This window comes from Perca flavescens, chromosome 4 (genome assembly GCF_004354835.1).
Source record: "Perca flavescens isolate YP-PL-M2 chromosome 4, PFLA_1.0, whole genome shotgun sequence".
NCBI classification, from domain to species: domain Eukaryota; kingdom Metazoa; phylum Chordata; class Actinopteri; order Perciformes; family Percidae; genus Perca; species Perca flavescens.
The window spans coordinates 27,247,067-27,270,875 of NC_041334.1; the positions used below are offsets into that span (position 1 = coordinate 27,247,067).

Consider the following 23,809-nt stretch of genomic DNA (forward strand, 5'->3'; position numbering starts at 1 on the left):
CAGAGCTAAACACTGTGCTGTATGTGACCAGCAAATGGTTATGGCATCCATCTAAATTGAATAAAGCTGTTGTTAAAGTGGTGATTTAGAGCTTAAAAATAAATAAATAAGCATTGAACCAATCAATATTTGTTGAGATATTTCAGTCTGGACCAAAGCAGTGGGCCAACCGACTGAGAGACTGACATTGCCATCCCTGAGATTCTCTGAGATCTTATTTAGAACATATTTCCTGTCATAAAGCATTGTACAAGACAGCTTCTTTTATCGGTTTCAGGGTTTCTTTCGGCGCAGTATCCAAAAGAACATGGTGTATACCTGCCACCGAGACAAGAACTGTCAGATCAACAAAGTGACCCGCAACCGATGCCAGTACTGTCGGCTGCAGAAGTGCTTTGAGGTTGGCATGTCCAAAGAAGGTGAAAAGAAAATATTGGCCTCAATCATTTTGTTAAAAAATAATACTTTACTATCAACCAAGCTAATGGGGAGAATGGGCTTTTAATGTGTGTCACCTTGTGCCTGTGTTTCCCTGTAGCGGTGCGTAATGACAGGAACAAAAAGAAGAAGGATGTAAAGGAGGAGGTGGTGCTGCCAGAGAACTATGAGCTGAGTGGAGAACTAGAGGAGCTGGTCAACAAAGTCAGCAAAGCTCACAAAGAGACCTTTCCATCTCTGTGCCAACTAGGAAAATACACCACAGTGAGTTTTCTTTACTGCATAATAATCACACCCAACCCTAAACACTCACACTCCACTCAAGCATTAGCTCACCGCTTTGCCAGAAGGACAAACACTGTATGGATTCTGCACAGCCACACACACAAAAAGTGTCCCTCTTTCTCTCTCTCAGAATTCAAGCGCTGACCACAGAGTACAGCTGGACTTGGGCCTGTGGGATAAGTTCAGTGAGCTGTCCACTAAGTGCATTATAAAGATTGTGGAGTTTGCGAAGCGGCTACCAGGGTTCACTACGCTCACCATCGCTGACCAGATCACCCTCCTCAAATCTGCATGTCTGGACATCCTGGTACCAACAACATGCTCCTGTTACGCCTCCTTTTTAACCAACTCCCCTTCCACCCCTTCCACCTTCCTTAAGCTTTCATTTGTCACGCTGCCTAACTTGTCGATGATTCTGAACAGCTGCCATGAATTGTTTTTTGGACTGACTTTCTGCCTCATTTTACTAACTGCCAATATTTGTTTTTTTCGTCTCTGTCTTGGGATTTTCTTCCCCCTCTTAGATGCTGAGGATATGCACTCGCTACACCCCGGAACAGGACACAATGACCTTTTCAGATGGCCTGACTCTCAACAGGACCCAGATGCATAACGCTGGCTTTGGCCCGCTCACAGACCTGGTGTTTAGCTTTGCTGGTCAGCTGCTGCCTTTGGAGATGGACGACACAGAGACGGGACTACTCAGTGCCATCTGCCTCATCTGCGGAGGTAAGGTTGTGCCTGCTAGCGTGCTATTATCAGCTTACATCCTTTAAAGATGTTACTTTGTTTCATTGTTTTAAAATTCCATCGCTACCATTTCTTTACCTCTTCAAATTGGTCTCTTTCTCTCATTGTTTCAGACCGTATGGATCTGGAGGAACCACAGAAGGTAGACAAGCTGCAGGAGCCGCTGCTAGAGGCTCTGAAGATCTACACCCGCCGCAGACGCCCAAACAAGCCTCACATGTTTCCCCGCATGCTGATGAAAGTCACAGACCTCAGAGGAATCAGCACCAAAGGTCAGCTGAGGTTCTACATACCAATACCACAGATTAGAAGTAGAGCTGGGTAACAAATACACAGTACTGAGGACCAACAACTGTAAAGTACTAAATATTGGCAGTGAATATCTGCTCGGATTTGTATTTTTGTTTATGTTTTCCTTCGATTAGATTAAAATAAAACGTGGCATTTTTAGACAAAGTTCTGGTACGTCTATTTGTGTCAAGACAACATGTAACATTGTTTTAGTACCAGTATCTACACCTAGGTATTGTATTGGCACTAGTGTCAAATAGTTCAATCAATACCTTATCTAGGAGATGACTAATCAAAAATAATAGCAAATGAAGAGTTCCATTCTAAAGTAGAACATAGTCTTTTTTAAAAGAGTTGATTTGTGAGAAATTAAAATGTATTTAATATAAATGTATCCTAAGAATCATTCATGCAAAATACAGTAGTTTTGTCAGAGAGAATATACCATCGTCTCCGTATAAGAGCACTAAAAAGTGAAAACATGGGCATTTTGTGAGACGCTTCCTTCTGTTACACCTATTTCATACACATATTTCAACAATACCTCTAGATGTTATTTACTGACTGATTATTGTGGATTCTGTGCAAAAAGAGCAGATCTATTGTATAAAGATAAAAGTTTATCTACTTCATGATTAAGAATGTGTTTTAATATGACTGACATATGAGACTAACAGAGAGGCTTCTTGTTCCTTTCCCTCACTGTGGTCAGGCTCAGAGTTCATTTCCTTTGTGTGGAAAGAAAGAGACACTTTTAAAACTGGCTTGAATGAACTCGGGATATTTAACGAAAAACTGTCCCTAGGATGTTGTCCTTGCAGTTCTGAGTAAAATGAGCAAAACATCGAAATAGCAATGAATGCTGTCCTGAATAAATATGTGTTTGTGTGTGCCTTCAGGTGCAGAAAGAGCCGTCACACTAAAGACAGAGATCCCAGGCCCCATGCCTCCACTGATCAGGGAGATGCTGGAGAACCCCGAGGCCTTCGAGGACAGCAGTGACTCAGGGGACAGCACTGCAGCCGCTCCCCCTGCCATTCAAGCCATCAAACAAGAGGAGAAGGCTACGGATGAGTCGACTGTTGAGGAGGGAGAGGAGGAGGAAGAGGAGGAGGAAGAGGACGACTACTGGGATGAGGAGAAGGAGCGATGGGCGGACAGTGACGGGGAGCCGGCAGGGGAGATGGCAGCGGGCGTGCAAAAGAAAGGTGTGACTGGGAAAACGCAGTGAGAGAGACACAATGATGCTGCTTCTTCCTTCAGATCACTGAGCCTTCGCCCAGCAATATCTCCTCCCAGAAACCTCACAGAATTAGGCTCTTATACAACAATGGTGTTGCATAAAGCACATATTTAAATATACTGTATATGTTGACTGAAATTAAAATGTGTTAAATTCAGTATAGGAAGCAATGAGTGGGAGAACCAAAAGCACTAAATGTCAGTGAAGAGAGCTCCGTGAAAAATCACTGTGCCAAAATGAGACTGTCTAAAAGATATTTCAAAAGTGTTTCGTCTACCAAAAAAGGAACGAGAGGTGGTGGACAGAAGAAAATGCACTCCTCTGCTATCTATAAGGGCTATGCTTTGTATAAAATTGATGGTAAAAAAATACATTGCAACAATAGAACTCAATGAGGTGTCCATTTGCCGCAAATGTCTTTTTATTACTATTCAGAGATATGCGACTTATTTTTTTATTGTATGGTTTTTCTAAGCATGTACACATTTCTGTTCTGTCTTTATGCCTGTTTGTGGGACTCTGTATTGTTTTTTTGTCCTGCTCACATTTGACTGGACATATATGTTTTTTTAAGCTTGTCTTTAATTTGATGTTTTCTGTGTTATTGGACACAGTGAAAAGCAATAGGAAAGTTAGAAAAGAGAGCAATAGCAAAGAGAGAACAGGTCACGAGCAGGACTCACAATATGACAAGCATGTGGTATGAAAATCTCTGATGGGTAAAACATCTGAAAGAGAATAAGAAGAAGACTGTAATTTCAGCTCTGGTGCTTGTGATACAAATAAGACTCTAACAAATAATGCTAAACAAATTCAGCAGCATTTCTCCACCTCCTGACAAAAACACACACTTACAATTTAAAATGTATTTAGACTAGAAATCTGCAGGGTAGATTTAATGTCATCACACAATCTCAGGTTGATTCCATAAGGGCCACATTTCACCTGTGAACACAGTATTTTAAGAAAACCGTTGGTGTGAATGCTCATAATGTGGCCATCTTCAACAAAAAAATCTTGTTACACCAGGTAAAAGGGATATTAAAAAATCAAGTTGTTGACTATGCTGTACATGCCCTTGGTACAGTGTACACAGATTCGCGTAAGCCATAGTAGTTTCATTTTTTAAGCGTGAGCAAAGAATCATCCAAACAGACATAACCCTGAAAAGCAGTTTACTTCACAGAAAACCTCAGGTGTGTATGTGTGTGTGCATGAGTGTGTAACTGAGAGAATTTACCAATACACAGAGTGAAGTTGTAGACATTTGACATTCCTGTCATTACTAGTCGTGTTCAGTGAGCATGTATGCAGAAGCCCAATTATTAAAAACGCACATTATAAAGGATTTGTAGCAACAACATACCCAAAGACTTCTGTTGGACAATATGACGGTGATGCCGATGCAAGCTGACCAAGAATCACATGACCAATCAACTGAGGTTGCAACCGTCCAACATAATTAACAACAAAACAAAAGCTTTACATTGGGTGACCTGTCCGCTGAAGCACAGGATAATAGTTTAAAGTAATGTGTGTTCATGTGTGCTCGTATCTAATAAGTGATGCAATACATGGATTTTGTAAAATAAATACTTATACTTAGTTTTTCATTGAGACTATACAGCTTTTTTTTACGCAAGATGTATAATATGTGTCATTATCTGTGTAATGAAAGACAGTGTGAGTCTTACTGAGCTTCTTAATAGTTGTAAGGGAAAGATTCTCCATCAACATGTTGTCCTTCATGGCATGAAACGTTGCAATACGGATGCAACGTATTGTTTTATGGTTTGTTGACATGAGTGATAAAAAGATGACGCTAGTGTGATGATATCCTAAAAAAAAACAGGACTGCATGTTTTTGATAAATCATATATGGAGACATTTACTCCCTGAATGAAGCAGAAAACAGATCCTACTTGACAATAGTGGCAACACCAGCAGCTTTGAAGAAGTGACCATGTAGACGAGTTATACGTCTTTAGCACCAGATGTGAAGCCATCAAGTACACAGAAGTAGTAAATAATCAACACTGATGCCATAATGATGTTTTTAGACTGTTAAATTGTCATTTGTGATATTATAGGATGGAAACATCCCAATTATGTGACTGAGGTAAAAGAAAAGAGTTATCTTCAGTGTTTTCCTTAACTCTGTTTCTCTTTATCTGTCACACTTTCTCTCTCTCACACACACACACACACACACACACACAGGGGTGACTGTAACTAAGTACATGTACTTAAAGCAATACTATGTAACTTTTCCCGCTTCAGTCCCCCTATAGGTTGTCTCATTGGAACTACAGCTGCAGCTAAAAGTTACATAGTGTTGCTTTAAGTACTGTACAAATGTAAGGTACTTGTACTTTACTTGAGTCTTTTCTTTTCATATCACTTTCTACTTCTACTCCACTACATTTCAGAGAGAAATATTCTACTTTTTACTCCACTACATTAATCTGACAGCTTTAGTTACTAGTTATTTTATAAATGAAGATTTTTGCACACAAAACACGTGTAGTTTATAAAAAAGATCTTTATAAATGAAACAACCTAACAATGTGACGGCCTACAAGTCAAGTACAGCTGAAATGATTAACCAATTAAACACTGGTGCAATAGATAAACCATGGAAGAGGTCACAAAGACCCCAGAGGTATTGTGAGCATGTGAGTTAGAAAAGTACAAAAGACCAAAGATATTACATTGCATTACATTTGGACAAAAACAAACAAAACAACTTTAATTCATAGAAACTTTATTGAGGTCATTGATGTAAAATATATTCACTTTGTGTTGTGTGATGTGAGGTCATTTCATGTTCTCAAATGATTCTCAAATGACTTTTAAAGCTGGAACCATCTGATCTCTGATACATTTTGTTGTTGTTTTTTAACTGATGTCTTTTTATACACACAATCTTTATCTTCATGTTCAGGGATTCAGACACCTCATCAGTTTTATTTCAATTGGACTTAGACCAAAATAGCTCTGACATACACACGCACACACGCACGCACACGCGCGCGCGCACACACACACACACACACACACACAATCTGTTCATGTTTTTAGATTTAGATTTTTTTCTTATTTGTTGCTTGTCATTGTCTTTCTTGTATTTTGATAAAGGGCGCTTTTTGTTCTTAGACCTTTCAACGTCCAGTTGTCGTCTTCTTTGCCATCCCTTTACAAACTTTTACACAGAAAGTATTAGGATGAAATTTCAAAAATACAGGCTGCCATCAACATGTATTTATCATCATATTTCATTGAAGAGCCCCATCTCTTCAACAGAAGCTCAGATCAACAAACAAAAAATTCATAAATTAACTTTCATGTTTTTCAAACCTGACGCTGTGCTCAACAAGCTGCAGCACTACATTTCACACTTGTCTGTAAACACACACACCCACACTTTTGACACGGTTTCAAGATTTACACTCACATGCAGAGGTTACGGGCTGATATGCCACCAAAACAAAATGTATTTAATCAAAGCTAATTAAGGCATCAATGACGCTTTCCTCAAAACAGTTGTAATCAGCTAAAAAAGCTAGAAAATCTAGGGATTACAAATAGAGTCTAAAATAAACATTTTTAAGTCTAAAGGAGTTTAATTAATCCTTAATCAGTAATAACACCATTAGCCATACTTATAAAATAATTCTGGACACTTAAGACTTATACATTGTGCTGTTGTCTTTGAATATGGACACCCATGAGGTAAAAGCTCTGCACTATACATTTGACCTTTGTGAAGGCCGATTTATACATGAAAAGCTACAAAACAAGAACAGAATAATTCCAAAGGTTTCTTATGACCCACATGAACCTGCATCACAGTGGTAAACAAGCAACTTTCCATCCATCTTTCTTTTTGTTACCACATGGGGGAGTCGGCCAGCTCACTGCAGAGAGAAAGAGGATTCAAAGTTTTACAGAAGGTGCTGAGCATATAAAAATAAAACACTGCTAGTAAAACAGTTTTTAAAAATTCAATGTCTCAACTCCTGCTGATCTACTGTGCGCATAACATACACTTATTTGATCATATGTGCTATTTTTACTCTTATTGCACTATTATTTGTACTCTCTAGTGCTCTCTTAATCTTCCTACAAGAAAAGAAAGTGCCCGGTAAGTGGAACGACAGCTTTTCTAAAACAGGAACCGGTTGGCCAGGGAGGAGTGTGAATGAAGTCATCACATACTATTTTATGAGAGGTGGAGGAGGGAAACAGGGTGTGTACTGTCACTGTGTGGCTGGTAGAAAGCCAGAATTGTCACCTCAGGATGGGGTCGATGAGTTCTAGTAGGACCAGTTGCTTCCCTTCACCACACTCCACACAGTGCTGCCTTGTCAAATCCTGAGTGAAAAGGCAGAAGCAGAGATGGATGTAAACTGCAGCTCTATCTGTCGTTTAATAATATACACACCCAAAATATTTGTGTGAAAACCAATGAAATGGATCAGTGTTTTTATTTTTATTTTAAATCTACCATTTAATTACATTTATTAGCATCTAAATACCTTAATATATTTCTTAGTTGTATATTTTCAAATATAATCTTAATCACATTTCAAAATAAAGTGTTTTGCATTAATTGCATTTTACTGCTGTGGATTTGTAAGATAAAGCATAATTACACACAGATAAAGAGCTCATTTGAGTGAAAGCATTTAAATATAAACTTGTTGATCTTGTAACAAGACTGTTGGTTACAAGGTAGCAAAATGGAGTCTGTAACCCTGATCTATAGTCTAAACCCCTAATCTTTGACTTCCAAGTCAAGTTAATAACAGATTACTTGAGCAATAAGAACACAATGTTTTTGTTCTCACGGATGTGAAAAATATGTGATTGCCATAAGATGTTCTTAATCGAGTTAAGATGCTACCAGTGTGCTGAGCATCAAGGAATAATTTTGTTTGACCACCTTTTAAACCGTCTGTGCTTCTCTGTGAATTTACAACTTTGGTGTTCTGGTTTGCACGTCTTTCTTCCATGTTTCCTCTTCTAAACCTAAGCCAGTTAGAATGAATACATCCTCATGACTTCTTTCTACCAGTCAGCAATGACAACAATGGAACTGGAGCAAAAACTCGCAGGACAAATGAAACTAGTCAAATATTTGCTCACTCAGGTCTGTTAGCTCCGACGCAGGTGGTGCTTTGTTTGGTTTATGTGTGAATAGGATGGCACACCTGTGTGTCAGACGCTGATGTGTCTTTTTTGCTGTGGACGTGTGTCTCAGCAGCAAGGAGCTCAGCTCTGTTGGGCTGTTCCAGGTGAGTGGACAGGAAAAGAGGCGAACAGATTGATCTGGGAGAAGCTGAAGAAGCATCTTCATCATCCTCAGAGGGAGAGCCAGGAGCTATTTAAAATCAGTATTAAGTCTGCACTTTGATACTTTACATTACTCACAGTGCAGTGAAATAGTGCTGTGTACAATGGGACTTCATTACTTACAGATGCATGTTGGAATTATCCCATTTGATTTAGTTTCTGTCACCATCCTCAGTCTCTGCTCTAACTGAAGGATGTAGTTCACCAGTTCCTGCGAGTGTCCAATTTTAAACCCACAGATTTGAGGAAGATTCGAAGAAGAAGAGGAAGAAGACAAGGAATAAGAACTAAATTGATAAGTGTTCATAACTAATGTTGCAGCTTTAAAGTCTTATTGTATCTTAACCTATAAATATAGCTGCAAGCAGGAATGAGGGGGCCAAGCAGTACACTAGCAGGAATGGCGTTGCCATGGCATGAGCAAGCACTCACAGCAACTTTGATGGCAATTGGATAAAGAATGGCTGAGATATCAGCTCATTTACTTTGTTACAGTGCCCCTAGAGGCCAAATTACACCTATAGCTGCTTTCCGACCAAGTAGTTACAGGAACGTAGTTATGGGAAAAGTCCACTTCTAAGCAGATCTACTAACTACTCTCCCCCAAAACCGTTTTTTCCATTTGCATTCGCACTGGCCAAGTGGCCATAGGGACTGGTAGGAGGGGTAAGGGAGTGATGCAAGCACGGCAATGGTCTTTATAGTGTTAAAATCAGATACACCAAAAACAGTATGAACTAAATACTAAATCTAATGTAGCATATTTGTCATAATTTAAACAAGTCTCCCAAAGAGAAACAGGTATCTCTCTCTCCCCCGCCTCTAGCCTACCTGCTGCGCTGTGGCCGTGGTGTGTGTGTGTGTGTGTGTGTGTGTGTGTGTGTGTGTGTGTGTGTGTGTGCGTGCGTGTGCGTGTGTGTGTGTGTGTGTGTGTGCGTGCATGACGGCCGGCCAGCAAGGTTATCAAGCCCGCAGGGCGTGCTTGTGTAGTTTAACTCCGAAAAGACAGTTAACCACAGGTTCCCGTTAATCTTATGATGGACATGTGTTGTGATATTTAAACAAACCCAACCCTTGTTGACCTAGGTCCCTATGCTGAAAAGGGAACAGCGAAAAGACCCTGCCCTGAAGTAGGACCTGAAAGAGTTACAGGAACTGTGGCCAGAGGAACTTAAAAATCCCCAAATTGGTCCAGTCGGAACACGAGTAAAAAAGGGTTGTAGGAATTTGATGTTCTAGGAACTGCAAAAATCCCTCTGGTCGGAAAGCGGCTAATGTCCTTGTGCGTTCTCACAATCAAGTGCCAAGTCCCTGTACCAAGTTTGGCTTTAGTACATCAAAGCTTTGCTGAGACATGAGCTCACTTTCTTTATTACAGTGCCCCTAGAGGATAAATGGCACCACTTTCCTTGCACGTCCTCACAATCAGCTACCATGTCCCTGTACCATGTTTGGACTTCATACATCAAAACGTTGCTGACCTAAGAGCTCACTTCCTGTGATTACAGCACCCCCATAGTGGTCGAAGGTCACCAAATTGATTGTGTGTCCTCAGAATGGGGTCCCAAGTCTATATACTAAGTTTGGTTTCTATACGTAAAAGCATTGCTGAGATATGATAGATTGATAGATAGACAGATAGACAGATAGACAGATAGATAGATAGATAGATAGATAGATAGATAGATAGATAGATAGATAGATAGATAGATAGATTTGTACTGATCCCAAAACAATGGGAAATTTAAAGTGTACTTCCTGTGATTATATCATCCACCTAGTAGTCAAAAGACTCCAAATGTATTGTGCTTCCTCAGGATGGGGTCCCAAGTCCATGTACCAAGTTTGGTTTCAATACGTGAAAGTGTTGCTGAGATATGAGCCTACTTCCTGTGATTATAGCGCCCCCTTAGTGGTCAAAAGTCTGCAAATTTCTTGACCTCCTCCTAATTGGTTCATGAGTATTGAGATTGGTTTTGATACGTGAAAGCAAAGTCACAAATTGGCATCTGTCGGCCTTAGAACCTCCCACAGTATTAACAGACACCACTAGTACGTTTTAATTCCAAACACATCAAACGTTATAGGCCAAAATGTAATTTTGCTAATTACAGCGCCCCCTATAGGTCTAAGGTCACCAGATTGGTGTTGATATGTGAAAGACTTTCCAAGATATGAGTTCACTTCCTGTTTGGCAGCTTCACCATCGACTTTAATTGGCTGTGAGGGCAAACACTGTCGAATATCAATGTGCAATGTGATAACTTTTGTGAGGCATGGTCTGAAGATCATCTGTGCCAAGTTTCGTGAAAACTGGACCAATTTTGTGACCTGTGAAAACTTTTTAGTGTTTTTGATCAAATCCAATATGGCGGAAGGTCCAACATGGCGAATATTGACATCATGGGATGCGTTGAGTTCGGCGTCATCCAATGATTCCAACTATATCTCGATGTTCAAAATCGGCATGAATGCAATGCAAATTTTGGCCCATTGGTGGCACTAGACTGCCTGTGGTGCAGACCTAAAAGTTGGTGAAATAAATTATGGGAGTGTCCCAAATCAATGTGCCAAATTTCCCAACTTTTTACTGTACGGTTCTATGGGCCGCCATAGACTGCTTGGCCCCCAATAATACATCATATTAAGTTTTGTATTATTAATCTGAATCTGCAAAATAACAAGTAACAAATGTGTTCCATATACTTAGTTACTTTCTCACCACTATTATCAAATTAAAAACTAAAAAATTTATTCATGTTCCAATGTGCATTGGGTGCTTGAACATAAGAAAAATGTAGGTGGAATTAATACTCTTGGCTAAAAGAGCCATCTTATTAAGATATATCATATAAAGTAATATACAAAGATTGTGTGGTCTGGTGTGGAATCCTTGCCTGTTTTTCCACCTTCTGCTCCTCTCTCTCTTTCTGGGCTTTCCTCACGCTGGCCTTCAGCTCCAGCAGCTCTCGCTTAGTATCACTCAGCAGCACCTACAGAGGGCAGCAGCATTACACTCACGCCATCTCAACACCCACACATCTGACCTGGCTTGTCTTGTTTTTCCTGCTGTTGTCGATCACATGACAGTGAGGGGAAATGTTTACTCGCTGTTCATGGAAGCTTTTCTATTTGTGCCCGCATGTGAGTAATGAAAGAACCACGGCGAACCCTGGCATCGTTCTCCAGTTTTCAAAACGTAATCTGAGCCACAGATGATGCAGATTTGCGGCACACAAGCAGTTATATATAGAGCAGAATGTGTTTGTGTGTTGAATAATGGTGACTGTGATGTACTTTGATTTACTTACTCGATTGGAATCTCTCTCTTGCCCAAGCTCTACTTCTAGTTTCTCCCTCTCCACCCTCTCCTCCTGTAGCCACTCCTCCTTCCTCTGCACCTCACAGCTCAGTTCTTGTAATTTCTTTGTATCCGTCTGCATAAAAAAGTAAGTTTAACAACAAAGTCAGGTGGACTTATAGGTGTGTATGCAAGGGCTTAACTTTAGGTTAAACATTAGGGGGTTTGAGATCTCCACTTTTGAGCAAAATTGAAATTTTAAGCATCAAACACTTCATTTTCTACATTGTGGTGAATTTTTCTGCAACAATTTGTGCCTTTTCTGCATCAAATTATGGTGCAAATGTCTTTATTTATGTAAAGGAAATTATAATAGGTTTTTGGGGTGGGTTGCACTGGCCCACCCCAAAACTGCCCCCCTAAATAAAAACGACACCTATGTGTATATGTGCTTTGCTGTATTCTCACTTCTGCTGCATGTTTGTAAGCTTCTCTCTCTAGAACCCAGTTGGCACGCTCCTCCCTGAGGACCAAGTTCTCTTCAGACAGCTGCAGGGTGAGCTGGGCTACTTGCAGCCGGGCTTGATGCAGCTCGGTGTGGGTATGGCCCTGACGGGTGCCCAGCTCTCTCAGCTCCCTGCGCAGGCTCTCGGCTACTTGCTCACTAGCCACCAGACGCTCCTGCAGCCCTCGCACCTCCGCCAGAGCAGCCTCGTTCTCCACCTGCACGGAGACAAGAGGCCAAGAGGGAACAGCAAAGTGAAAACGTTTAGAGCTCTACTTGGCAAGATGATATACTGTATATAACCATTTCAATCTGTCCTGATCCAGTATTGATCCAGGAGTCTTGTGTAAGAGTTCCTGTTCCACCCTCTGACCAAGCTATCTGTGTTTTACAAAAGAGGAAGCACCAACCAATTACCTGCAGACACTTTCTCTTTTCCTCATCGTGTTTCATTTGACTGGACGTTTTCTTCACTCTCTCCTTCAGCCTGTGGGGCAAAAAGTTAGTTTTAGGAAATAAATATACCAAGACAAATGTTTAAGCTAGTATATGTCTCAAACACACTTGCCTTTCCAGTTCCCCGTTTTCCTCTTTCTCCCTGTCATTCAGGCCCTTGATTTCCTCCTCCAGGTCTTTGATTCGCTGCTGACTCTCAGCATTTTCAGCCATGAGTTTACTCAGTTCAGATGTCAGGTTTTCCTGACTATATTTCACATTCTTTCAATATTGTGGAGAGAAGAAAAAAATGATTATAGATTATCCATAATTAATGAAATTCAGAACTTTTTCAAGGTAAAAATGAGATGGCTACCCAAAGACACCTGGTGGCTTGTCTGTACCTTGTGTTTTCCATCAATCTTCTTTAACATGTCACAGTTGTGTCTCAAGTTGTCTCTAAGCTCTGAGATCTCCTCCTTCATTGCTTCACTTTCGCGCTCCCAGTTCTCCCTTGCTTTCCTGCTGTTCTTTTTCTCATTCTCTGCCTCCTTTTTAGCCATGTCCAGAGCCTGCTGTATATCCGCTTGTTTTTTTGAGCATTCCTCCAGCCGACTCTGTTCACAACATGTGGATAGAGGAAAAGGATATTCAAACATGTTAGCGTGAAATGGATACATTGTCATGTTATAGTGGTTCTACTCAATTGATTTACAATAGTTGCACTGAAGTGCCTTGTTCTTATTATGACTATAAAGGGAAGAGTATATCAGAAATGGCTGAATGCAGTACTGAAGTTTTTTTAATTTTTTACCTGCAGCAGCTGAGACCTGGGGATGACTAGGAGCAGCTCCTCCTCTCCGTCGTCCTCCTCTCGTTCCTCTTTCAGGGTCTCCAACTCCTCCAACGGCTTGGGAGTACAGAAAGTGAAGGGGCGACTGCGAGCACACACCTTTCCCATCTTATCCACATATATAAACTGATACTCCACAGAACTGGGGCGGGGCAGGTAGTGTGCTGTATCAAGACATAGACAATATTAGAGGTATATTATTATATAATAAGACATTATATTTCAGTTATTTTTTAGAAAAAAATGAATTAATCAATTACATTTGATGTTTAAAGCTTTAGTGCGTAACTTTTTTATAATAATGAACGTCCGTTACATTCAAGCGATTGCCAAATGAGTTGATACCAAGCTAATTAAGACTATCAGCTCCATACAACTCTTTCTGTATTTCTCAGTATGGCTATGTTCAGAAATTGGTGTCGTCCGCAGAAACTCGAGAAAAGATAATTACCTCTTCTGAAGAGTTCATCATGTTGTTTTTTAATCCTCCATGTCCTCCTTGGCTACTAGCAACTGTGTGGAGGAGGGGGGTGAAGCGCTGAAGACTTGTGTCATGTGGATGCACTGACAGAATTGCTGTCATTACTTAGAATTCCTCATGGGGGAGACAGAAACTACGCACTATAGCTTTAACCATGGTATTGCAGAATACAAAATGTGAACAGTGGAGCACAACAAGCTCTTAATTAGCCCTCAACGACCCACACAAATAAGCTTGAATTTAACATCAATTATTGGGTGTGGTCACAGGTACGACAGAGGTGCAACAGACTTGAAACTTTCAACCAGATAGATGGTGTTACTTTTTAATGTAAGAATATAAAGAAGATTTATTGAATTATCAACTCTGTCATATTTTTACCTCCGCCAAGCGGGCTGTGTGTTCGGTTTCGGCAGTTTTTTTGTCTGTCAGTAGGATTACGGCAACAAATTATGAAACCTGGTGAAAGGGTTTATCATGGGTCATGGAAGAACCCATTACATTTTGGAGCAGATTCAGAATCACGGGGGAGAGATACACAAATTAGTTTTCACTTTCATTAACAAGGTGAGATAGAGCGTTTGTGCTGCATAGATATGGTGTCAGAATAATTGGAAATATTTGCTCCACACTGTGAAAATTCATTTCGCACAGCATTTACATTGTAAAATAGGGCATGCCTTGGCGGAGTTCTGCGCTCTCCATGTGCCCTATTAGTCTTTAAATGTTTGAATGAATTCTTACCTGGGAAAAGTACCCAGCAGCTGACACTGGTACCCTCAGTGTAGCCTTCAGGAACAAGAGCCCATGTATATGTGTAAAACTGTTTCAGTGAAGAACAGCCCATCTGTGACATGAAAAAAAACAAAAAACATTTTAAACCACAAAACATACAAATGTGCTTGCCCATCACAGCTCCACAACACAGAACTTTTTTTTGCTAAGATGGTTGCTGTTTCAGTGTGGAGGAATGGTGCTAAAGTGGGCAAATCTACCTCAAAAATCCCTATCCAGTCACTGCTGCTCCACTGATGGTCGGAGGTCAGACTGTAGTGGCACTCCACTCTGGTTTGGGGGAAGTACCATTGCCCCACATTACGAAACACCACTGTGGACTGTTTATCCATGGTAATAGGAAGCTGTGCTGTTTAGGAAGAAAACATACATGGATCCAGTGAAATGGGCTCCAGTTTCAGTGTGGAGGAGAACAGCTGATGAAAGGTGATAGCAGAGTTAGATCAGGAATGCAGCCTAGGTCATAACAGCAGCCGCCTATGGCCATACAATATGTTTATAAACAACAAGCTCATATGCCCACTGAGCCCTGAGGTTATACCCATGTACTCTCCGAAATATAGAACAATGGTGCATTGTATAAGTGTATCCATGATTTTTAGCATTAGTTATTGACCATAAAAGACGGTCCTTAGCCAACTAATAGCTCTGCTTAATATTCCTACACTGACACAATAATGGTTTTCCATGCCTTGTATTTCATTCCTAAAAACCAACAACCTAAGCTAAATTTGCAATTAAGTAATCAATAAATAATACGTGCTCTGAAATGGGTTCTGTTAATTAAAAACAAAACAAAATTTAAACAAAACACAGGTTCATCTCTTCCTTGTTCTTATTCCAAGTTAACACATTTTTGTCAGTTCTATCTGTCAATAACATCCTCATGGCTTTCTAGAACATTTGATAGTTGTTTGGTTGGATTTACAAATGAATAAATCTGTGGTGTCAATGTTTTCTTACCTTATTCTGCTGAGAAATGAATGTGATGTCTTTTCTGCCACCTCATGAATGATAGAGCTGTGGATCAATCTGAAGATAGTAATGAGCTATCCTGTCAGGTGCAAGAGTTTCACAACATCTCCTGAACCATGTGGACCCCCCAAGTAAAATTAGTGATGCTGGGAGACTCATGGGAGATGCTGTTCATGACTACACAGCACATCACAAGGCAAAGCAGTGCTGTGGACTTCAACTCCCATTATAGGACAGAGTTATAGGATACAGGATCTGCTGTTGGTAGTTATTGCTCATTGCAATTCTCAGTAATGGCAGTGGAGGGGGTGAGGAAAGGAACTATGCTAAAGGCTAAACATTTCTCTTAATAACAACTTCAGTGAACCCACTGGCCTGGAATCAGTGGAAGGCATAACAGTAGAATCCCCAGTCTAACAACAGACATCCACAATATGATTCAACTCTTGATTGGTTCATTTATAATGTGGGCATTTCCTGCATTTTTGTGCAAACTCTAAAAAATACTGAAGCAAAGAAAAGCTTCACAGGTTTTCAACAGTGTTTTGTGTAAAATGAATGAGCCATTTCCATGTTTTAGTGATTTAGAAAAACCACCTGTCCTACACATAAAATATTCTATAAGTCTGACTTAAAAAAAAAGTCTGTGATTGCGTAAGAATTGTGGTCCCAGTTGTGAACGCTTGATGGCAGTGTAGTTTAATAAGCACAAATCCATTATTATGGTAGACAGTTGGAAAACTAGAGATTTACAGTACATTAGCGTATTAAAACCGTAAGATAGATGAGTGCATGTATGTTGGGTGCTGAATACTGTGATAGGTTGCTCTGATGTTAACACAGATCCAGCTCATTGTGTTATGTCACGACTGGTGGTGAAGTTTTCATTTTCATTAATTTCTTTATTTAACCAGGGGAGTCTCATCCTGATTAAAAATCTCTTTTCATGAGCGTCTTGGCCAAGACAGGCACCATCACAATTAACAATGCTGCAGACACAAAAACAAAACGCATAACAATTTAAAATTGAAAAACAAAGAACAAATTACAGAATCATAAAATAGCAAAATCCTTCATCAACATTCTTCACAAGTCATTAACACAAGGGATCAATCAATCAAAACATCTACAGTCAGATGTGCCTGCCTCTAAGTCATTTAGAATTCCTTTAAATCCATCCAGAGACACCAGCTCCTGATAATTCAGGTCATTTTGCAAATGCTTCCAAGCAGAAGGAGCAGCAGACTTAAACACCATTTTCCCCAATTAAGTCCTGGTCCTAAAATAAGTCCTGGGAGTGAATACAATAACTTTCCATGCTTTTTTTTAAGGATGTAGATATGTATGTAAGATGGAAGCAGACCAAAGATAGCTTTAAATAAATAAGAATATGCCAATGGTTAATTCTACGGGGGGACGAGGCAGACCATCTGACCGAAGCATACAAAGAACAATGGTAAGGGATTTAAAATTTGTAATAAATATCAGTGCTCCATGGTAGACAGTACGCAGCAAGTGTAGACATTGCGAATATGCATACATGTATACAACATCACCATAGTCCAGCACAGACATAAAGATGGCAGCAACAAGTCTCCTTTAGGCCTTCGAAGGAAAAGACTTGTTTCTAAAATAAAAACCCAATTTCAAATTCATTTTTTTTCATTAGTTGCTGGAATCATCAACTACAATTACCAGATACTTTTATTGAATTACAGACTTAATCTCAGAGCCCTGAAGAGATGTTATTTTAGAATTTCCACTAATTCTTACAAAGTTCTTGCCTTTAGTTGTAGGCAGACAATAGCTGCTGAGAGAATATACTTTCAAAGGTCTCCACTGATTTTGTCTTAGCCTTTTCAGAGAAACCATGTTTTGGCTTGTCATAGTAGGAAAAGCACTTGTCAATAATACCATTAACATTGGCTCTGTTCTATTCCAGTGTCCCAGGAAGCCGTGACAGTGAGCCAGCATGCACAATGCCAGGACCCTGACACTGTAGCAGCTAAATGGAATTCAGACATTATTAATTGTATTATTTTTATTTATTTTTTCTACTGCGACAAGACACATTTTTTGTTTCACCTGGCTCCACTTCATTCATGAAGGGATACCGCTAAAACTAATTCATTTCCCATCAATTTAAGCCTTACTTAGCATATTACCATGCTAACATGCTAAATATCTTGCTTAGTTGTCAGTAAGCCTTCATCGTTCAATTACCAGAGGGAGATAATGATTTTTATATTTCATTACTCTATATTTATTAAAACACCAAGAGTGCTGAGCCCAGAAATACACAGAATTGGATCAAAATCTGTGTGTAAAGAAATAAAATGCATTATCCCCAAAAAAAAAGACAATTTAAAAAGATTTTTTTAAAAGAAAAGTCTTGCACAGTGGTCCAGCATGAACAATACAACTGTATATTTACAAAATACCTTTGTCATATCAGAATATTTCTGACAGTAAGGTATGGACTGCACCTTTATGGATTTATTTTTGGAAACATAGGTAGGTAGGCAAAATGCCTTGTTTTTAAAGTTAAAATGACAATTGTTTAATTTGGTAAATTAATACCTTTTGAAGGTAAATTAAAATATCTAGTACGTGCATTCACAGTACTGCATTTTGGAATCTATTTTCATTGTCATGTTTAGTGTTCATTGTGTGTCCCAATATGCATCATCATATTGGGACAGGCGGTAATGCCTGCGGTCAGGCTGAATTTAAAGTTGAAACACCCTGAGCTATAAATTTACAAGCACATCCAGAGCACCTTATAGTAACATAGTGATTAGTTTTTTTTTTTTTACACAATACACCTGTATTGTTTGTTGCACAGCCTAGTGCCGTGCTCCACACGCACTGAACTGTAAAGAAAAGCCATCTTAAAATGAACAGACAGATCTTTACAGAAGAAAATGTGCAGTTGCTGAACAGATGTGTTTACAAACACTAAAGCTGAATTCCAAATTGCATATTCTTTTTTACTTTAGTATGTACTGCAGCTGCCCTTACAAAGTATGTAGTGTTGCATGATGTTAGCATACAATTGGAACACAGCAATAAGACATCCAGTAGGACATCCTGGAATTTTTAGCATACTGCCTTTGACATATTATTTGGGACATACTAAATCTTTTCCTGGCTTACTAAATAGTATGCAAGTATGGGTATTGGAATGCAACGGTAGTCTCTTACTCAAACTCCTCACACCATGGTCCATTGTCAGAGTCAGCGCAATCCATGCTGCTACTGATAACTGAAGGCACGTGTCAGAGAAGGTTGAATAGCTCACATGTTGTTCAGCAGTGACAAGACACCAAGTTCTGCCAGCTTGGCGTTGGCTACTTCCTCCCAGCCCTTATTGGCTAGTGGGTTTCTGGGTGACGGATGCATGATGCCCTCGACACGCACGTTGACACCTGCTGCTGATAGAGCTCGCCGCGCCCGCTGCTCTGCCACCCTTCCAACCCCGATCACCATGGAGACGCCCAATGCTTCCACCGCCTGGCACAGTGCAACGTCACACAGGGCCAAGAGGGCCTCCCGTTCACCTGCAGGCAGCTCAGGGGGGGTTAGATTCTTCCCACTGGCACCTATGAAAATGAGCGGGCATAGATTGTGCACAAAGCAGTGCTGGAAGAACAGTTCTGGTTCGCCACACAACTTCCTGAAGAAGCCCCAGAAACGGGCGCCACTCACTTCCTTCTGAGTGCAGGCAAGTCCGGTGATCCGCCGCTTAGGATGCTCATCCTGAGGATGACCAACCTCCCCTGTGATCTTCAGCCAATCAACAACAGACCTTACTTCACCAAAGGGGACCTGTGACAAACAAAGTATATCATTTACAGTTACTGGAGTAAATTACATTGATTTTAAACAAGTCAAAAATGTTTGTTATAGGTAACCAGCACACCAAAATCTGGTTAAGGAAAACTGGAAAAATATAGCTCAAACTAGGTGTGTACTATAAGAGATGGTACGCAAATTAATGTAAGGCCATGAGGTATATTCATTTAAATGCACAATCCCTCCACAGGACAGGTAGTCAAAACATATAATACAGGATCCATCTAACTTAAGGCACTTAATTTCAGTTAAAAGTGAATATTTCCAAACAAAGTTGAAATAAATCAGATTACAAACCAACTGACACACATTGAATATGGGACTTTCGGGCCCCTAATGGTCTGGGGCCCCAGAGAAGATGCCTGCTTTGCCTAGGTGATATTACACTACACCCTTAGATTGTAAATGCCTAATTGATAGTAGGCTAATATCACTGATGTTTGGCTGCTCCAGTTGAAAAAATGTTTGTTGTTGTTGTTGTTGTTGTTTTGGTTAGCTTCCGCAATCAGACCATCGTGCAGTACTACAGTATTATCCATGCCCCTGTGCTGATCTGCTAAATAACAGAATGAAAATCTATATCTATATGCTGTGCTCACCCCGGTCTGTGCCATACCGAAAGGTCCCGGATTCATCCCTAAAAACAGGATCCTTTGTCCGCCCTGACAGTACTTCTCCACGTAGCAGCGGTGGGTGACCCAGGCGTACTCCAGCGGGTTGTAAATGTACCGGACAGGCTCGCTGAAGGTGAGCCGACGGAGGTGGGCGTTCAGCTCCAGTTCAACCTGCAGAAACCTGGAGGAGGGGGTCATGTTGACCTCCGGTACCAGTTTCAAACCCTGCTCCTCTGACTCACACAAAGGCAGTTCCTTCTCCCCATCTCCACGAGCGAGCGTATCCGTGTCACTTGCAGATGCATTGGCATCTAACATTTTGGACTGTAAGCGTAGTTTGTCAGATAAAAACGTAGCATCAACGATACGTTATAACAGCTTCACTAAAGTTTTGACAATGTAAACTGTGCTGGAAGCTTATGTAGACGAGCTATATAGGAAGGGACTCATAGGAAGGACTCATAGACAGGGAGGACTCAGACTGACTGGTCATTTCTTCCTCTGCGCCTGCTAATTCGTCATCTAACTGCATTCAAAGCGGTTGCCGCCCTCTACAGCAACACTTGTGTCATTACAGCGAATCAAAAGGATATTCTTTTTTTTTTTTTGCCCAGACACACCTGAGCCAACAACATGGCACTAAATTGCGCTGACCGGAGCAGATGCAGACCCACTCATGGACCCCTCTGGTGGGACATTAGTGCAAGCAATGCACACGTGTACTGTATGTGCAGCGGCACCTTCCACAGATAAAGGAAACCCTTCTAGATCTTAGAGCACTTTTTTTAGATGACCTGCCTCTTTGGCCTTATAGACAAATGTTTTTTTACACAATCTACAAGCTTGGGATACCCATGGCCCAAGATGCCATTTCATTCCACCAATTCCTGTACCAACTAGTTTTGTTTTTTTCAGTTACTTTCTGTCATCCTTTGTTTTTTCATATTATTTCAGGCCCCCCCAAAAGAAAACAAAGGGTTTTTCCCCTTACAGTGACACTGATAAGTGTTTCCAAGGTCAAGCATCAACCTTTATGTCAAATCCTGTTTCCAACCTATAAGTCAATCAACAAGCTCCTAAAACTCCTTAAAAGTGTATATATATATATATATATATATATATATATAAAAAAATAGACATGAAAAAGATTGAGAGGAGTCCTTCATGATGCTGCAGGCTTTTCTTTTACAACTTTCTGTGTAAATGGTCTTTATGGCAGGAAAGTTGTCCCAGTGATGATGTGCTGGGTTGTCTACACAACCCGCTGCCAGGGCCTTCCTGTCTGCAGCTGAACAGTTTCCATCCCCAACAGTGATGCAGCATGTCAGTATGGTAGGCCTCCATCTGTAGAGGATGGATGTGCACAGACCAACTCTCTTTAGCCTTCTTATGAAGTGCAGGCGTTCTTCACTAAGGAAGTGGTGTTCTGGCGGTGATGCGCACCCCCAAGAACTTAAAACACCGTTTTGCCAGTCTTACCATCGACCTGTGGGGTTGGGGGGGGAAGAGATGCTCCAGCCCTACTGAAGTCGACAATCATCTCCTTTGTTTTGTCAATATTCAGAGAGGTTGCTGTCTCTGCACGAAATCTAACCCTAGGTTGCTGTTGGTAAGTCCCACGACTGTGGTGTCATCAGCAAATTTGATGATATGGTTGCTCTGTTCTGGTGTATGGCAACGCAGTCGTGGGTCAGCAGTGTGTACACAAATGATACTTCATTTGTTTGTTGGTGGTTAGCTTATTATACACAAATTATCTTAATATGTGAGCAAACTAAGACGCAGGGCACCTCAAACGTGTACAAAAATCAAATAATTCACACGCTGGTTTATGGGGCTCTGCGGGCTCTGGGTTATTTTCCCTCTTAGGTAATCCAGCCTTGGTATCTTCTAACAATCACTGAGCATCACAGCTTGTCCTAACATCCTTAAATATGGATGGGGCCCATTCATCCATCCTCACCCCTCTCTGAGTTGCAGGAGTCCAAAAATATCCTAATGTGAGAGGAAATTATACTTTTCATCCATCAAATTGGTAATGATGGGAATTCTGGGTAAGGACTGATGTGTAAAGTCAAAATGAAAGGGATGTGTTTGTACTAGTTAAAAAAAATTAATCAGAACATGAGACTAGCTGGTTGCATGATTACACATTGCAAAACATAATTTCACACAAACATAAAATAAAATGTAAGCGACAGGTGAATTTGAAACAGAAACTAATTTCTATCATTTTCGGGCTGTCTCTGCGTTTGTACTTAACTCAAAATGAAGTCAACACAGCCAGTAAGCATACAAAAGTCCTTTACAAATTATTTTATTTCAGCATAATAGTAAGAAGCCTCTCCTCTGATTTTCATATAGTTGAAACTAATTGGATCACAAGGGTACATATTAGTTAGCCCATTTTACAATAATCATTGTAACATTTTTTTTTTTATTTTTTTTTTAGGAAGTTATTCTTATGCACTCATTTTCCTACACAAAATAATCAATATCAAGATCCTATCTTAACGGAGGACCATAACTCTGCATGCAAGACTAATAAAGAAAACAACTAATCTGTGATAGCTACTGTTATGCTGTTGTTCATCTAATACCATTATCAATATAATTTACTACAAATACCAGGGACTTCGTATAAGAAAGAAAACATTTTCTTGTGGTACTACTGCCTCTAAATTACCAAACATACTGGGCTCTCAACTGTACTGATCCAAATTGTTCTGTCCACCTTCTGTGTCAAGTTGAGGAGAAATAGGCTTGGTCTAAAACCTAAAATCTAGCACAGTCTGAAGGAGAAAAAAAATATCCATCCGTCTTTTTTTTTTTTTTCCTTTCACTCCAGTGTTTACAATTTCATCAGAATAAAAAAGGTCCTCGAAACAATCCAAATGTTATGAGAAATTCTCAGACAAATATCTGCCTGAAAAATTAAACCTCAATCTTATAAACAAATGACCTGCGACTCAAGGACTCTATTGCATTTTAACAATGAGATTGATAATACTAAAAACAATAAAAAAGACAAAAAGGTATTAACAAGTGATGTCAACTATATAACGTATTGCCCTTCAGCCATTTCAGTACGTGCTCGCAGAAGCAGTATCCCTTCCACATTTGCAATAGTCTTTCCAGAGAAAATTAATGTATTTCTCAAACTTGCCGCCTTTGCTGCCACTGGGTTTTAGTTAATCTTATCAAAACACACAAACTGAATCCCATCTCTGTACACTTAAACCGTCGCACAACTTTGCCTTGATATCAATGGACCTTTCCTTTCCTAATTTTCCCCAATAATACTTTTGGTAAAATATTACTGAACTCCGTAATCTGCTCCTAGAAATCAGACCCCAGATAATGCACTCTGGGATTCCATCTCCACATTCACTGAAGCTTACCTGGACCTTTAACATTAAAAAAAAATTAAAAAACAAGAACAGAAGAAAAAAAATTAAAAACGTTCTCTCGTCCCCTGAAATCAACCATGATGGGTTTTGTTACTTGCTCCGACATCAAAGAGCAGTTGTAATGTCTAGATATGTACATGTATGTTCAGCCAAATCCTCTCACCTAGCACTTACATTTCTGGCTTCAACAGAACAGTTAGGACAATGCAATCATTAGCTCACC

General features: G+C 40.1%; 3 protein-coding genes across 5 annotated transcripts in view; 1 reads left to right on the forward strand and 2 right to left on the reverse strand.

The window, feature by feature from the left end:
• Nucleotides 1-4,620, forward strand: part of LOC114554364 (retinoic acid receptor gamma-A) — a 53,636-nt gene extending 49,016 nt beyond the window's left edge. For all 3 annotated transcript variants that reach the window (XM_028576165.1, XM_028576164.1, XM_028576166.1), the window contains 6 exons: nt 278-419; nt 539-702; nt 854-1,030; nt 1,248-1,452; nt 1,587-1,745; nt 2,664-4,620. In XM_028576165.1, coding sequence (XP_028431966.1) covers nt 278-419; nt 539-702; nt 854-1,030; nt 1,248-1,452; nt 1,587-1,745; nt 2,664-2,995 — 1,179 coding nt within the window. In that variant the 3' untranslated portion in view covers nt 2,996-4,620. The remainder of the gene's footprint in view (nt 1-277; nt 420-538; nt 703-853; nt 1,031-1,247; nt 1,453-1,586; nt 1,746-2,663) is intronic.
• Nucleotides 4,621-5,754: 1,134 nt separating this feature from the next.
• On the reverse strand, nt 5,755-15,769 carry LOC114554507 (calcium-binding and coiled-coil domain-containing protein 1). The gene is made up of 12 exons (XM_028576397.1): nt 15,696-15,769; nt 14,933-15,081; nt 14,682-14,784; nt 13,418-13,620; nt 13,008-13,220; nt 12,737-12,885; nt 12,586-12,655; nt 12,132-12,386; nt 11,674-11,799; nt 11,260-11,355; nt 7,302-7,381; nt 5,755-6,924 (listed from the first exon to the last, which is right to left on the reverse strand). Exons 2-12 carry the CDS (start codon nt 15,062-15,064, stop codon nt 6,897-6,899), a joined length of 1,455 nt encoding a protein of 484 aa, XP_028432198.1. The 5' UTR covers nt 15,065-15,081; nt 15,696-15,769; the 3' UTR covers nt 5,755-6,896.
• Nucleotides 15,770-16,385: 616 nt separating this feature from the next.
• Nucleotides 16,386-20,657, reverse strand: LOC114554386 (single-strand selective monofunctional uracil DNA glycosylase). Its single transcript, XM_028576200.1, has 2 exons — nt 20,162-20,657; nt 16,386-19,535 (listed from the first exon to the last, which is right to left on the reverse strand). Exons 1-2 carry the CDS (start codon nt 20,492-20,494, stop codon nt 19,005-19,007), a joined length of 864 nt encoding a protein of 287 aa, XP_028432001.1. The 5' UTR covers nt 20,495-20,657; the 3' UTR covers nt 16,386-19,004.
• Between the last annotated feature and the right edge of the window lie 3,152 nt (nt 20,658-23,809).